The sequence below is a fragment of the Chroicocephalus ridibundus genome, chromosome Z (genome assembly GCF_963924245.1).
Source record: "Chroicocephalus ridibundus chromosome Z, bChrRid1.1, whole genome shotgun sequence".
In the NCBI taxonomy this organism is placed as follows: Eukaryota; Metazoa; Chordata; class Aves; order Charadriiformes; family Laridae; genus Chroicocephalus; species Chroicocephalus ridibundus.
This window is the reverse complement of record NC_086316.1, coordinates 75978061-75993622: the sequence shown is the minus strand read 5'-3', so window position 1 is coordinate 75993622 and position 15562 is coordinate 75978061. Positions and strand designations below refer to the sequence as shown.

General features: G+C 54.6%; 1 protein-coding gene across 1 annotated transcript; it reads right to left on the bottom strand.

The window, feature by feature from the left end:
• Nucleotides 1–12067: 12067 nt before the first annotated feature.
• CCL19 (C-C motif chemokine ligand 19) lies at nt 12068–15308 on the bottom strand. The gene is made up of 4 exons (XM_063320506.1): nt 15172–15308; nt 13901–14024; nt 13447–13543; nt 12068–12909 (listed from the first exon to the last, which is right to left on the bottom strand). Exons 1-4 carry the CDS (start codon nt 15227–15229, stop codon nt 12889–12891), a joined length of 300 nt encoding a protein of 99 aa, XP_063176576.1. The 5' UTR covers nt 15230–15308; the 3' UTR covers nt 12068–12888.
• Nucleotides 15309–15562: the final 254 nt, after the last annotated feature.

Below are 15562 nucleotides of genomic sequence, written 5' to 3'. Positions count from 1 at the left end.
TGTCTTCCTTCCATGCTTGCTGTGTGCTGTGCAAGCTGTTTTACCATGAGCAGCAGGGCACATGTGGAGGTCTCCCATGCTCGACTCCCTCTGCCTCTCTGCAGCCACTGCTGGTGCTGATGGACGTTTGGGAGATGATTTCTCCTTGCTCTGTGTTTCTGTGAGAAGGGAGCTGCAGGAAGCAAGGCTTGTGGACCCATCCCAGAACATCACAGAGTCCTTGAGATAATGTCTACAACAAAGACAAGTGTTACGTGACCAAAGCAGGGCTCCCCTGGCCTGGAGAAGTGTGGCTGTCTTCTCCTGGGATTTTAGGACAGTAGAGAGGGAAAGAGAGTGCTGCAGCATTTGCTGTGGCCAGTGCCAGCACTCAGCACCGTGGCTTGGGTTTCCTGCACACTGCAAGGAGCATCTGCACTCAGACCACAGGGCCACGTGTGCCTGTGCACGCCACGCAGGAACCATGACTTTTATGGGAGGTTTCCAGAGACTCAGACCTACACTAGACGCTGAAGACCTTAAAATCTCATCTAAACAGACCAGGCAGGGAATGAGTGGAGGAGCTGATCTCACTCCATTACACAGGGAAGGAGGGGAGGGACAGCGAGTGACACGCACAGGCCTTGGTAGGGCCACAGCAGAAGGATGAGCCCATTGTCACTGTGGAGCAGAGCTCTGCAGGGTCATTCCCCCACAACCCAGGTGCTTCCAGGGTTCAGAGCTGCAGCCACACATGCCTGATAAACTCTCCGACACGGGCAGATGGCAATCTGTTCTACTGTGGATGCTTCTGCACCGTGGAGCAGGCTAGTGACAAGGGATGTCTTTCCACAAGATGACCACAAATCCTCTTGTCCCTCCAGAAATGGTGTGCGGGATTGAGTGGCCACAAGAGATTTAGGTGGAGGGCAGGCATCTCTCAGAGCAGCCCATTACTTTGTGCCCATCTCTGAGGCTGGCCATGTTCACCCCAAGCATCCCTGTCCCCAGAAATCTCTCTCTTTTTAAATGAAAAAAAAAAAAAAAAAGAAAAAGACAAAACCAGCCAAAACACAACAACCAAACCACAAAATACTTAAAATGGGTTGTAGTGGCCCATCATCAGTTTTTCATTCCACAGTCAGCACCAGATGTGGTCTGGGAGGCTGCTCACATATGCCATACCAGATCTGCCCCCACCAACCTCCCTGGGCAGCCAGGACCTAACAGCTCCTCTATGGCAAGGAGGTGGAGGGGCCCGTGGCGGTGAGCAGGGAGGCACAGGGAGCACACAAAGACTGCCCAACCTCATGCATTGTGTCCTGAGCCCTGGGCTCCCCTGGATACCCTCAGGCAAAGTCCTCTCCAGCTTCTTTTTCTCTGCCGACAGTTCCTGTGGGTCTCTGGGATGTGCTGGCACACACCCACAGCCGGGAATGGCTCCGTGTGACAGCTAGCCTTGGACTTTGCCTGCCTGAACAAAGACAAAGAAGAGGCTCAGCGGAGCCTTCCTTCTCCTTCCCGGCGGGTGGCTGCCTTTTTCTGCTGGCTGGGATTTTTCAGGAGGCAGGGACATTCAGTTAAGCATTGCTAGGACAGGGCAGGGAGCCAGGAGAACTCTTGTTCCCACAGGACGGGAGGTCAAAGGACCGGCATGGTCCCTCCTGGACTGTGTTCACGGCTCCTCCATCTGCAGCCGCTTCCTCAGGATGTGAGAAATGCTGGGTAGGTGAAGACCTCCCGGGGATGAAGGACAGGGAAAAGACTCTGCTGGTACCCCTGATCCCAACCTTGCTGGGGGATCAGGGGTGGCTACAGTAATCAGGGTAAAGGAAAGGGAAGCAACTACGGGGCTTGGTCCATCGGTGAGCTGCCCCAGGACCCTGTGGTCACAGGACATCAACACGAACGGTGGGAGCAGGTTAATGACACCCTCTGATGATTCAGAGTAGCGGCAATATATTTTACAAGAATAAGTGGATGTAATAGATACCGGGTGAAATTTAGCAGTGCAAAGGGCAGAGGAGACAATCCAAGAACGGCAGTGCTTGTTCAGGACAGAGACCGTATCACTCTGGCTCTCTCTGCAACTGAGATCACTACCAGATATGTAAGAAAAAGTACAAGAAACACAGCAAACCAGAGACATACTTCCCTGCCAACCCCTCCCAGCATCAGCGGTCACTAGCACAGGAGTTTCCCCAGGTGGAGCTTGCATGGTACCCACCCGTGGTGGGTTTCTCCAGCCCCTGGCTGAGCCCCTCTGTCACCCTGTGCTGCATGTTCCCATGACTTATCTATAGAGGGTGTGAAAATGGCACTCCCATTTACTTTAAATTGGCAACCTAATCATTTTGGAGATGGACACACCTCTTGTCAGGCCAGGAGCAGCTGGCTTGGCCCTGGCAATGCTGCAGTGGGCTGCAAGGAGCGTATTTATAACCAAAACTGAAGGGGGGTCCTGTGTCAGCCTGCCTGAGCAGGAGGAGGCTTTGAAAAACCTTCAGGGTTTCTGGTCGTGGGGAGAGTGCACTTCTAAGGGGACCGTGGTAGCATTAGGAGAGGGGAGGGGAGCTCAGGTGCTTAGCAGGCTTCAGTGTTATACTCCCAGCCTGCAGATGAAAAGTCCTGGACCTGCTGCCCAGGACCTCCCAATAGCTTCCCTGTGCAGTTTAGGGGCCCAGCTAACAGGGTGGCTGTGCATGGAGCAGGCTGAAGGAAGGATCTGGCTGGCTTTCCTTTTCCCATCTCTCTGACAGCTATCCTGATGACTCTCCCCTCTGTTTCCTGTAAAAAAGGATCCACAAGTAAGTCCTTCCTTGGCAGGGCATGGAGCCAGTTGGCCTTATCAGACACAGAGAGACAGCCAGGGACTTTCCACTCTTTGCTGGTGTGCCCTGGTAGGAATACCAACCTGGTATATCTTATTTGCTTGAGAGATTTCCTCAGCTCCCCTGCCCTGTGCTGCCTTTGTGCTCTTGGTGTGTCTGCCCCCGCATTTACTCTTTTTGATGGCTTTTTCCTGGCTGTGGTCATCCTCTGCCTGGAAATCCTTGGACAGAATCATCCCACAGGAAGGCTGGGAAGGAAGATATTTCCTCTGGGGCAGCACAGACCTGCTCCATGGGGAAACCCCCAAAGACCCAGCCATCATGGCCTCCTCCAGGTCCCTTTGCAAGCACCTGAGAAAAAGGCTCACTTGGGAATTTCTACATTTGACTCTCTGCCTGTGCTGTCCCTGATAGACTATGCAAGTGTGGCGTGGACCTGCAGACTCTCTTCACACCAGAGCTGCACCCAGACTCGATCTCCTGGCTTTCAGAGAAAGCCTTTTGTAGCAGATCCACACCAAATCATTGCAGAACCACCTGGCCTCCATCTTCACACACACTGTCCGTAACAGGAGAGCAGCTTCTGGAAGAGAAGAAGCAATGCTGGGGGTGGATTGGGACTGTTCAGACTGGAAAGAACTGACCCAGAAGAAGCCTTGTGTGAGTGCAACCAGAAATACCCTGCAAGGAGCAAGATCTGGACCAGGAGAAATTCCTTCCCGGACTGAGCTGAAGGGGTTCTGGGAGCAGAGAGAGCAATGACCCTCCTGAAGCCCAGCCAGAGCCCTTGTAGGAAAGCATCACAGGGTCACATTTGCAGGGGTTAATGCCCTGCTGAAAGAAGTTATTCTCTCCCTGCATTTGCCTGCATGCAGTATGGGAAAGGCTGCAGCCTCAAAACCGACGATGCAAATGAGGCAGAGCCCCTCTGGATAGCTGGAAGCTTGTGCTCGTCACGGACTTGTCCCAACTGCCAGCACAGCCTGTGATGAATGGCTCCGGCGTGTTCTGGCACACCACGGCCCCCCAGCATTTACTTTAGACAGTTGCTGCACAAGGAAAACAAATGAGATTCAGAGAAACCCAACCTGCTGTTGGCCCCCTCCGTCTCCATTTACATGTCTGTTTTCTCCTCCAAGGCCATGTATCTCCTTTGTTTAGGAGCGTGTCTGGCTTCTGATCTTGTTCCAGATGTTTTCTGCTTGAGCCCTTCCTCATTCTGTTAAAGCACTGAGCACAGGCAATTTAGGGCCCGCTTTGGTTAAAATTCCCTTGCTCAGGTGCTTCAGACCTTTCACCAACCCAAAACCACAGCCTCCAGTGGGTACTACCCAGGGGGCCAGGCAGTGCACATCTCCTGCCAGCCAAACTCTCAGGGCTCCCTCCCACTCAAAAATCCTCAAAACTTCACGAGGACGAGGATAAACCACCAGGTGGAAAGGTCTCTAGCTCTCCTGAGAGACAAAGGACCCCTCAAGATCACCCCGAGCCCTGCCTCTGCTCCAAGCCTGGGCTGAGCATCGGGATCCTGGCAATAGACCCAGACACTCCGCCGGAGTGTGCGGCACCACGGCAGCTCCCGGCGGCTCTGCAGAGAACCCAGCCCTGCAAGGACAGGTGGTCTGGGAAGCATTTGGCAACATGGGAACAGTGTGTCCTGCCAGCTAGCTCTCCAGCTTCAAACCAGCCTTTATTTATCTCGGAGCAAGGCTCCACAGCTGCTTTCAAAAGGCATTTGATGCTAAACTCTTTGGCTTCACGTTCACCCTGAAGAGCTCTTTTCTTTTCTTTCTTTGGGTTGCTTTCTTTTTTTCTCAAACCCAAACTCAAATTATGCTGGTGAAACAGAGCCAGGGCTGCCAAGGCCGTTGCCAGGAGCACACTAGCATGTAGCCCAGATGGTGACAGTAAGGATGTTGTTTTTCACCACTGATGGTTCACACTCTACTATTAGTGACTGCACAGCCTGCTCAGCTTCCAAAAGGGCTCATAAATGCAATACAAGATCTGCTTCCTTCGGCTTGGCTTGCCAACCTCTCCCCATGCTCCCAAGACACCTTCATTCCATGGGCAAGAGGTCAGTTCCTGGATTTGCACGCAAGGACAATGGTTTCTTGTGGCCATGGGCAGCCTCACATCAAGTACCCAACAAATGAGTGGGGAAAAGAAAGTGTGACTCCATCCTTCCACCTCTGCCTTCAAGAGAGATTCCAAGGTCATGGTCCCTGTGACTTCATCCAGCCTTCAGAAGAAGGGCATAAGGCAGAGGAAGTCCACCTCACCCACTAGAAAGCTGGTAGACAGCATTATAGGGGGAAAAAACAGATTTGGAAGGACTACCCCAGGTCATCTAATCCATCCTGTGTTAAACCAGGGTCAGTACTACTTACAGCTTCCTGACAAACACTGGTCTAACCGTAAAAGTTTCCAGCAGTGGAGATGTAGCATTTCTTCAGATGCTTCTTCCTGCTACATGGAATTTCCCCCTAAAGTCTGACCCCAAGGACCCCTGTGGTTTCTTGACCTATCAGAAGTAAATTCAGAGAGTACTTTTTTCACTTTCTCTTTGAGCATCCCTCTGTGCACCAGGAGACCAACTTATCCCTTCCTGGAGTTAGGGTAAACCCAAGCTCCTTCAGCCTGTGCTTGGATGCCAGGTCATCCAGACCTCTGAATAAACTCACTGCTGTCCTCCACAACACTCCCAATTGAGCACACACCTTTCCAGAGCCCAGTTGTCTCATCTTGGACCACCTCTCCCATCAAGACTGCCTTAAACAAATCCTGCATTACAGGACCACTCATGAGTGATGTCCAAAATCCTCACTGAACAAAGCTCAGAGACAAATTCGAGCTACGGGATGATCAGACGGCTGGAGCACCTCTCCTATGAAGACAGGCTGAGAGAGCCAGGGTTGTTCAACCTGGAGAAGAGAAGGGTCCAGGGAGACTTTATAGCAGCCTTCCAGCATCTGAAGGGGACCGACAAGAAATATGGGAAGGGACTTTTTACAAGGGCAAGTAGTCATAGGACAAGGGGTAATGGCTTCAAACTGGAAGAGGGGAGATTTAGATAAGATACCAGGAAGAAATTTTTCACTGTGAGGGTGGTAAAGCACTGGAACAGGTTTCCCAGAGAACTTGTGAATGTCCCATTGTGGAGGTGTTCAAGGCCAGGCTGGATGGGGCTTTGAACAACTTGGCCTAGTGTGAGATGTCCCTGCCCATGGCAGGTGGGTCAGAAATAGATGATCTTTAAGGTCCCTTCCAACATAAACCATTCTATGATTCTATAAATTAAAACAGTTGTCCATGTCAGGAGGGAAGGGGACAGAGCCTGGATGAGTGGCAGTAAGCCCCCTTGTCCTCATCCCAACAGCTACAACACAGCCCCTGTTTCTCCCATTCATTACCACTGCACCAGCTGCCAAGTTGGGCTTGGGATCTGAGCACCTCTTGCTATGAGGCTGACTTACAAATGGCTCTTTGTGGTGACTTTTTGCTTTAGTCTGCACTAACTCAGCTTTATACACCAGTTCTGCAGCACACGAGCATGCCAGGAGATGCTAATTTTTGCAACAAGCCACCTGCATTGGGTTTACTAGCAGCAGGGCCAGCGAGCAGTGTAGCTTGAAACCAGACCAAGGTGGAGAGAACTTCCCTCCTACCATGCCCTGTCATGCCGCAAAATATCTACTGCTCCTGGCCTCTGTGCTGAGATATAGGGCAATGCAACCCACACAGGGCAGAGCCTCCCTACCCCAAGTGAGAAGTGCAGAGCTGAGGGCCAGCATCTCCAGGACCTGCCACCCTTCCCAGGCCAACCAAATCCCAAAGGCTCAGCAAAGAGCTGTTGTGCAGCCCAGACACAGCCTTCGGAAACAGCAGGGCTCAACCCAGCGGACTGCAGCCCTACTTTCGCTCCAGGCAGGCAATGAAACCCACAGCCCTGCAGGCTCCAACCCCGGGAATTCCCTGGGGTAGCTGGCCTTGGCAGGGGCAGAGGAGGATGCTGGAGCATTGCGCAGTAGCTAGGAAGTGAAACTAAGCACTGTGAGAAGAAGACAAATCTGTAGCTGTAGCGTATCTGGGACGCTTCCGCTTTTGTTCTTTGCAATACAGTGGCTGCCATCCATCACTGTAAATGCTGACTGGTGCCTTTCCAAAAGCCACGTCAACTAAATAAAAGGTGGGAAACTACAAGTTACAGGGTCTTTCAAGGAAAGTATTTGATTTCTTCACCAAAGACCACCTCAGCAGCTCACAAAACTCCTGATAATAAATACTGCTTTTCTGGAGCATCATCCTCCCAGAGACAGTAGAAAGTCATGTCTTGATAATTTAAACAAGATTAAGGAACGTGCATGTAAACACAGTTGTGTGCTTGCAGCGTGGGGACAGTCAGTGCACAGCCCAGCAGAGGAGGAGTTTTCCCAGCCAAAACATCTGCAAGAAAGAAGATCTTTCTTTCTGTGGGAAAGTGGAGAAGTGAGTTGTGTTTGTGGAGGAGGCAAACCAAAGGCTGGAGAGGGTGATCCTCCCAAGCCAAGCAGCCATACCACACCTGGCACATCTGCAGTGACACAACACAGCTGCCAAATCCCTCTGGACAGGCACAGAATAGCCACCACTCAGGTAAAGCCTGGGGCAGAAAGTTCCAAGGAAACTGGGCAGAAGCTGGGCAGCATGGACCCAAACAGACAGAGAGGTGGGGAGAACCCAGGGTTAGTGGTTTGCATGTGATAGAGCTAAACAAGGATCACAAGAAGAGCTTCTGAGTCTACCTTACGGATAGTAGTCTTCTGGCTCTCTCCTTCCACCCCAGACAATGAAAGGTTTTTCATGCTTATGGGTTCAATGCATCCCAACCAGCCTCAGGCTGCACATCAATTTCCCAGATTCACGAGAAGCTCCAAAATCTTCTGTTCTTTGCTGCTGTCCTTGCCCAGTTCTTGCCCCATTGTTGTCCCTCCCATCTGCTCCCAAGCAGAGCTAAGAGAGCTCCCAGATCTTCATTAGTCCCCTCCAAGCCCCATCCCTGCAGCCTGACGCATGTGGTGCCACCTCACCTCAATCTCCAACAGACCCAGCTATGTTTTGCCGTGCAGCCGTGCCATTTTGCTGTGGTTGCAGAGCAACTGAGAAAAGGAGAGAGGGCAGGTTCCCCTCCAGCCTCCTGGCCAGGGCTCACACCACAAGGAGCAGAGAAAACCTTACGTAGGGACACAGCTAAGCAGGAAAACCGGAGGGAAAGGTGAGGAGTGCCACAGAAGTGGCACTAAGCCTCCCATCACTGTCTACTGTTTCATTGAGAGGGATGGATAATGGGGAAGGTACTTTCCAGAGACTTCTGGCAGCAGGACAAGTCTCCTATTTGCTTGTCCTCCTGGTTTTCTCTTTAATCTCCAGTTTTTACTGCTACTGTGCGTAGAGAGAAGATGAGTGCATCTGAGGACAGAGAGAATGGGTCCGCCCTCCCCTTCCAAAGGGTGCTCTGACCACTGGGATCTGGGCAAGGGTGCGCCTGGCTGGTGGCTGAGCCGACACTGCAATGATCTGTAGTCCCTGCAACCTACAAAAGCACAGAGGGGAGCCCTGCATGGGCACAATGGTCCCCATATCAGACAGCTTCTGGGCTCAGTTTGACTCCAGGGACCCATGCCAGGAAAAGCACTCTGGTCCTGGGGAAGAAACCCAAGAAGCAAGATCACGGAGGAATAGGCAGGGCAATACAACCAGGGAGAGCCCAGCTGCAGGAGAAGGGTGGCAGGGATGACACCAGCTGATGCTCGGAGCCCCACAAGCCTGGCCAAGGGTGCTGGCATCTTCCCACAGGACAAATCTCTGCAGAAAGTGTCTGGACAAGCAGCACTGGTGATGACATGCTGGGAATGAAAGGGAAGCAAGCAGAGGCCTGAGGAGGAGAGATGCCAGGCCTGGATTCTCTCCTTCACCCACATGTGTTATTGTTTAGGCAAGAGCAAACAGCGCAACCGGAGGAGACTAAAGGGGCTTTTCCTCACCTGGATTCCCACCCTTCCTAATCATCCACATGTCCCATCTCCTCACAAAACCCCAGGCGGGTCCCTGAGCCCCTGCCAGATGGGTCTGGCGTTGGTGCCAAGGGAGCTGTGCCCATGGAGAGCTGCCCCTCGGCTGGTCACCGAGCAGAGGAGGCCATCAGCGTGGAAGACAATTGGTCCTTGTGCTGGTAAACATGCCCATAACATGTTCACAGCTCCCGTGGACTCATCTGCACCAGGGAGCGATGTGAAGAGGCCGTGTGAGGGCTGCGGGAGGGGGAACAGTTTTTAGCCCCCACGGAGCTGCTCACCTCACCTGTGGGGTGGATGCAGGGAGAGTGCAGCCAGCTCATCCCTGGTCCCCTCAGGAGCAACACGTGCAGCACATGAAGGATGCTGGTGACAAAAAAAAGTCCCCATACACAATCTCTTTGGAGACAAGGGAGAAAACGAGTTCCAGTAAAGCCCCTGGAAGGGGTATTATGGCACCAAATGAGACCAGCGTGGCATTTCCCTTCGGTGCCCTTTTTTGATACTGGGAGTCAGGCCAGTGTTTTTGCTATGGACCTTCAGTCCTACCTGCTGGCTGTGAATGCCCACACCAGGTCAGATCCCAAGACTGCAGCAGGTTGTGCCTGTTGTGTCTTGTGCCCCTTGACTGCAGCCTGTGAAGCCTCCGAGACAGGTTCCCCATGCCTGGGAGGACAGGAACACTCTCATGGTCCCAGGTATGAGATCTGGCAGCTAGAGAGCAACCCAAAGCATGATCAGTTTCCTTGCATAGATGGAGCCTTACCTTTCTTTCCTGGCCTTGTGTACAAGGAGGAGAGGGGCTGTTTTCTCAGCCTTCTAGGAAATGTCTTCAGTTATAATGTCTTGTTATTCCACAATGTGTGAAATATGTGTCCCAGGTGTGGATAAAGGATGGCAGGTGATGCTCCAGACCTCCTCACACCAAAGCAATCCCTGCACACAGCCTCATATGTACTGAGGGCATGTCTGCCCCATCCCACAACAGATCCCAATCCTGCCCTACCACCCCCTGCGAGCGCAGTGATGGTAAACAAAGAGCAGAAAAGGGACAGCTGGGGACAGAGAAACAGGAGAACTGGGAACATTTGTCACTGAACCTAGCTCTTCGCTGGGACCCAAGGTTTTTGACATGGCAGTGACTAGCTGCTTTCTCCGAGGAAAGTGGCTGCTTCCTTCTAAAGAGATCGTTGACATTTTGTATCAGAAAAATTCCGTAGTTTATGAAGTACTAAGCCCTGCTGGTTTTTGACACATTTCCAAGAGACAGGCTCTGGAGTAGGGACAGCTGCTGCAGTGCCGGAGGAGGGACAGCCAGCCAGGACCTCGTACCTGGCCCAGGACAGCATCTCCTCCTGTCCTTCACTGGGGACCAGGGCAGCCTGCTGCCAAAGCTGGGGTCTGGCTCAACACACCCTTGAGAGCCACGAAAGACAAAGACCTGCCAGGGATCTGTGATGAACAGTGGCATCCATGCTCTTACAGGCAGGTTGGCCAAGTAGTCCCTCAAACCCTGATGGAAACAGAGAACCCTAGAACCCTGCTTCCAGATATCAGTGCAAGCCCCTTCTCCCTCAGCTTTTCAAGGAACTGGGCCAGAACACTGTACTCCTTTGTCAGGGTAGCCTCCAGCCAAGGATTAACCTGATCCACCCCAGGATCAGCCCCTCCTGCAGCCCCTGTCCTGCCCAAGCTCAGCCCCGGTGTGGATCCACACCGAGCATCCTCCTCCTCCCCAGGCGCGGCCCCTCGCGGGTCACCGAGCGAGCAGCAGGAAGGCTTCTGCCCAAGCAAGCACCGTTTATCCTCCTTTCCCACTCACACTGTTTGTCTTGGCCTCTCTTCCCATACCACCCTTCCTCCTCTGCCGCCTCCTCCTCAGGATTATATTGCTGGGGCTGTCACTACAGTTAATGAGCTGGGACAGAGCCGGCGCTCTGGGAAAGTCAGACCAAGAGGCAGCTGAGCCCAGGGCATTGTGTGTGCACAGGTACCAGGGAGGAGGCCCCCAGAGGGGTAACACCTGAAAAAGACACCGCGGCCACCAACCAAGGGAGCCAGCAGACCAGGGGAGGAAAAGGGCCAGGGCTAAGCTTGCATTCAACAGGTCTCAGCCATCAGGTGCCTGGACATCCCCTAGCTTGCACAGCCCAGCTGCTACACCACCATGGATGCCATCCCCTGGAGGGGCTGGTGGCCACGTCGTCCCTCCCTTCAGGAACAGTCCTTGGGCTGTCTCACTCCCAGCCTGTGCCCAGGCTTGCTGGCGGGCACCAAAAGCTGGCCAGGGACACCGTAAATGATTTAACCTTGTGGACAATCACGTTTAACGCTGTGGTCTTTGGGAGGAGACCATGGCGCCCGACTGTTGACCACACAAACCCCACTCAGGTATGTTTGGCCCTTGCTTCACCCAAACGAAACAATTTCGTTCAAACATCGCATGGCACAGGCGAAAGGCCAGTTCCCAAGGGGACATCAAGTCACTTTAGGGCAGTATGACTGTTGCACAGACCCAGCGCACAGTTCCAGGAGACCCAAGGCTTGGGAGGAAAATGGCCAGGGTCTCACAGCTCATCAGTGATGAGGGGCAGGAGGTGGTGGGCTGCCCTCCATGCCTTGCCCATGGACGTGCCCAGGAGCAGGTGTCTTCACCTGCCTTCATTTCTCCAAAAGCTCTTTCTCCTCCCCTGCACCCCAGCTAACCCCAAGCACCAAAGTGCCAATCAGCAGTCCTGACCAGCCACGCTGTGCCTCAGTTTCCCTTCACTGCAAGGACAAAGCTCCTGTTACCACAGCTTTTCATCCGTGTCCTACACTCCTGAGGGAGCCAAGAGCTGGGGAGCTCCAGGCTGATAGCCGCACCAGTGGGGCTGAAGTGGGTTGGGCTGGGTAGTGCAACACTGCCGTGCTTCCTCCCACCCCACCTCTACAATACAAGCCCCTGGGGACCTGCTCTGGCAGCCTGGCCAAGCAGTGCAGAGCAGGGCATCCACCTCACCATGCTGCTGAGACCTCCCAGGAGAGACCTGAAGTCCAGTTGCTGTAGACAGTGTCCTTCACCCCTAAGAAAGCCACTTTCCACCCCCCCTCGCCACTGCAGCATCGCAGGCAGCACTGGCTGCACACCCCACACTTGCCTTCAGGCTCAAACACGAGGCAGGTCAACCACCAGCTGGCTTTTCTTTTTATTTAACAAAATCACAGCACGGTAAAAAAGAGAGAAAAGAAGCATCTTACACATGTAATTGTTTCATCAAACAGATCTAGCAGCAAATACCTGAGGGTGGCGCGATCACTGCTCATACATCCCAAAGCCCTGGCTTTGAAGGCGGTGGAGGACTGTGGGACCAAGAAAGGGGGCAATGTCCCTGAGGAGTGCAACATCACTGCCCCACTCTGCCACCACCACATTACTGGCTCTGTTTCTACCCAGGCAAGGGAAGGCAGGAGGGGAAACGGTGCAGGGAAGTCAGGGCATGAGAGAGGAACCGCATCAGCCACGCTCTGCCCAGGGGCATCTAGGTTGTGGTCAGTGAGGGAGCAGCACAGTGCATGGCCAGCAAGGAACATCTCCATCCCTCCCTTCCATCCCCACACTGTCCCGTCCTGGCAGCCCTTCCCAAGGATGCAGAAGGACTGCAGAAGGTTTGGGGCTGACGACGGAAACCAAAGGGATCAGACTGGTGATGGAGGTCACAGCTGCTGCAAGGGAAGGCTAATACCCCCCCAAACTTGTCTCACAGAACAGTCTATCAACTGGCTTCCAGGCTGCAAAGGAGGTGGAGGCTTTGGTCCAGCAGCCCCAGGCTCAGCCTGCTGCAGGTTGGTGGGTCACACCAGAGAAAGAGGGAAGAAGAGAGAGCAGGCAGGGCTCTGGCCAGCCCCATGCACCAGCACGAGTCCCAAGGAGGGTCAGCCTTGCGGCTGGGGGTGGAAGCAGGTTGGCTCCGTTAGGTTCAGATTCACAGCTGGGATCCGGCCCCGCTCCAGGCGCTGGGGCCAGCCATGGGCTTCTTCGAAGCTTACTTGCCCTGGGGTTTGGCCTGGGGAAGTGAAAAACCTGGCTGTGATGAGTGTGATCCTCAGGGCAGGAGCCTCCCCAGAGTACCTTCCCCATGCTCGGGGTGGTCACCAAGGGGTGACGTCTCCTGGCCAAGCCATGGTGGTGAAGTGGGGACCTGGCTGGGCTTGCAAAGCACCCACCAAACTCACCACAAGCCCTCCCCATGAAGATGCACAACTCCAGGCTGGCAGGGCAGAAGTCAGGGGGTCAGGGGTGGGGGCGTTGCTCCCAGTGCCATTTGCTGTGGCACCCATTGGGCTCAGCCCAGGGTGGCACTGGGTGGGCAGCAGCCCCAGGGCTGCATTTATTTCGGGTGGAAGAGGGATTGCAGAGAAGCCAGACTGGTCCCGGTTGGAGGGAGGAGGGATGGAGATGGAGACAAGGTATCCATGCCTCAGCAGAGCACGTCCCAGCTCTTCCCAGCAGCCCAGTCAGACTGGGAAAAGCCTGTTTCGTGGTGGATTAACCCACCCCCAGGCTGCCCCCATTCCCAGCTTAGAACAGGGCTGGCTCTTACCTTCCTGGGAGAAATGGCATCCAGCTTCTCTTGGAGGCGAATCACCCATGGGGCTTGGAGTGGGGCACAGAGACGTTTGCCCTTTGTGGTTATGAACCTGCCAGGCCCACGGGGAAAAAAACCAAGATGAGCAGGACACCCTGGGGATGTTCAAGCAGAGCTCAAGCTCTCACCCTCTGCCTCCCTCACTGCCCTCCTCAATCTCTACCTTGGGATGACTTTCTTTCCTGACTTTTGTGCCAAGTTTTCCGCTCCTGGCAGGTCCTGCTCTGATTGAGACTCTGATCTCCAGTCTCTTCCACAACCCTCACTATTCCTTCACCCCCAAACCCAGCTCAACATCCCTCCTCCACTCTGCTCTGCCTCCCTCCCTGCCTCTCTGCAGGGTCCATGCCTTGGCCATCACCACCCTGGGGCTCTTGTCCCTCAGCCGTCACCACCCTGGGGCTCTTACACAGCAGCCGGGATGTTGCAGCCATCCTGCACCAGCTGGAGCCGGTAATCCTGCACTATCCGCCGTGGGATGGGCGTCTCGCTGGTCCGCAGGCAGCAGTCAAGGACGTTGTTCCCACCATGCACTGGAGGAGGAATACACATGCAGGCTGAGGATGCTCTTCCTGGGTTGGCTTGTGCCTTCACCCAGCCTCCCCAGAGGGAGAAAGGACTGCATGGCCACCCAGGAGGAGCAGGGCAGGATGGTGCCACCAGCAACGCCCTCGCACACTGTCCCATCTGCACACGCAGGCACCGGCTTTATTGCACCCACTCCCTGGTGCCAGGAGCCCTTTGCCTCCTTCTCACAGAGAGCAAAGGGATGAGAAACAGCAAACTGGCGGAGGGCAACCCTTCTGCACGCCTGGGTCTCTCCCGCACCCCCAGGGCCAGCGCCAGCAGCAAGCAAGGCAGGACGGGGTCTTTACCCAGGTTCAGGACGCTGCAATAAAGACACCAATTCCCGCGGGGCCAGGAATGGCTTCAGCTTTATTTGCTGAAGCAGTCAGAGATCTTGCAGCTACCCTGTCACCAGCCCACCCCACACCAATCAATCCTGTGACAGCTGAGGGACACAGCTGTCTGCACTTCACTGCAGGATAGGGGACCTCGGTCACGCTCCAAGCGAATGCCCTATTCACTGTTAATGCCTGCCAGGGCTGGCAATGCCCAGGGATGCCTGTAACCCCAGGCAGCATGGTGTGGTGCAACACTGCAAGGTGTCTGAACTCCCCGGCTCCCCACAGAGGGCCTGGAGTCATGCATCCAGGCTCTTGTGATCTGTGCAAAGCCTGTGTCCAACACCAGCAGCCCCTCAAACGTGAGCTCTGCCCTAGCGCACTCCTTCCTTCCCGCTCCCAGCCCTGCCACTTGCCCCCCAGGGCTGCCTCACCCCAAAGGGTGCCAGGGATGCTCCCCCGGTGTGCTGGGAAGAATGAGACCGAGGGGATCCCAGCCCAGTGTGCGCAGGCTGGGCCAGGGCACTGGGAGGCAGGATTGCTCCACGGCCTTTCCCAAGCGCAGCTTTCCAGCCCCAGGGCCCTGCAGGCTCCTGCCTGGACTTTGAGCAGGACAGAGTCCCTTTGGGGCGGGTTACAAGCAGAGGATGCAGGAAGGCTGTGACAGACCCCCAGCCATGGACCCTTCTAAAAGTTTGCTGGAAATGGAAAAGAGAGCAAGAAACAGGGTCCTCTGGCTTCCACAAGAAAGGCAGCCTGAGAGGTTCCCTCTTACCATCCAGGATACATCCCAGGACCAGGAGACTGAGGCAGAGGAGATGCAGCCACTGCATTTTGCTGCTGAGTCTGGCAGAGGATGGGGCTGGAGGTGATGGTGCTCCGGGCAGGAGTGGTGAGCTCTGCACAGCTTCTCTGCGCTCTGCTGCTGCTGCTCCACGCTGCCTATTTATCCTTCCAGCCCGTGGCTTTCACTTTCTTTGAAGAAGAGGGGTGGGAAGTTGCAACAAGTCTTGCCACAGGCTGGATTTTAATCTTTGAGCAGTTCCCGAATATCCCGGCTGCTTTCCCTGCAGCCAGCTGCTCTGTGGTCCCAGAGCCAAACACACCCCTGCCCTCTCCGCTGCCGGCACCCAGGCCACAGGGGCTGTTGCTCAGGGGCAGAGCAG

Coding starts and splice junctions, on each gene's coding strand:
- CCL19 (XM_063320506.1), bottom strand. CDS start 15,229: ATGCAGTGGCTGCATCTCCTCTGCCTCAGTCTCCTGGTCCTGGGATGT. Junction 14,025..15,171: donor CCTGGGATGTATCCTGGATG/GTAAGAGGGAAC, acceptor TTCCTCCTCCAG/TGCATGGTGGGAACAACGTC. Junction 13,544..13,900: donor TGCAACATCCCGGCTGCTGT/GTAAGAGCCCCA, acceptor TGGGCCTGGCAG/GTTCATAACCACAAAGGGCA.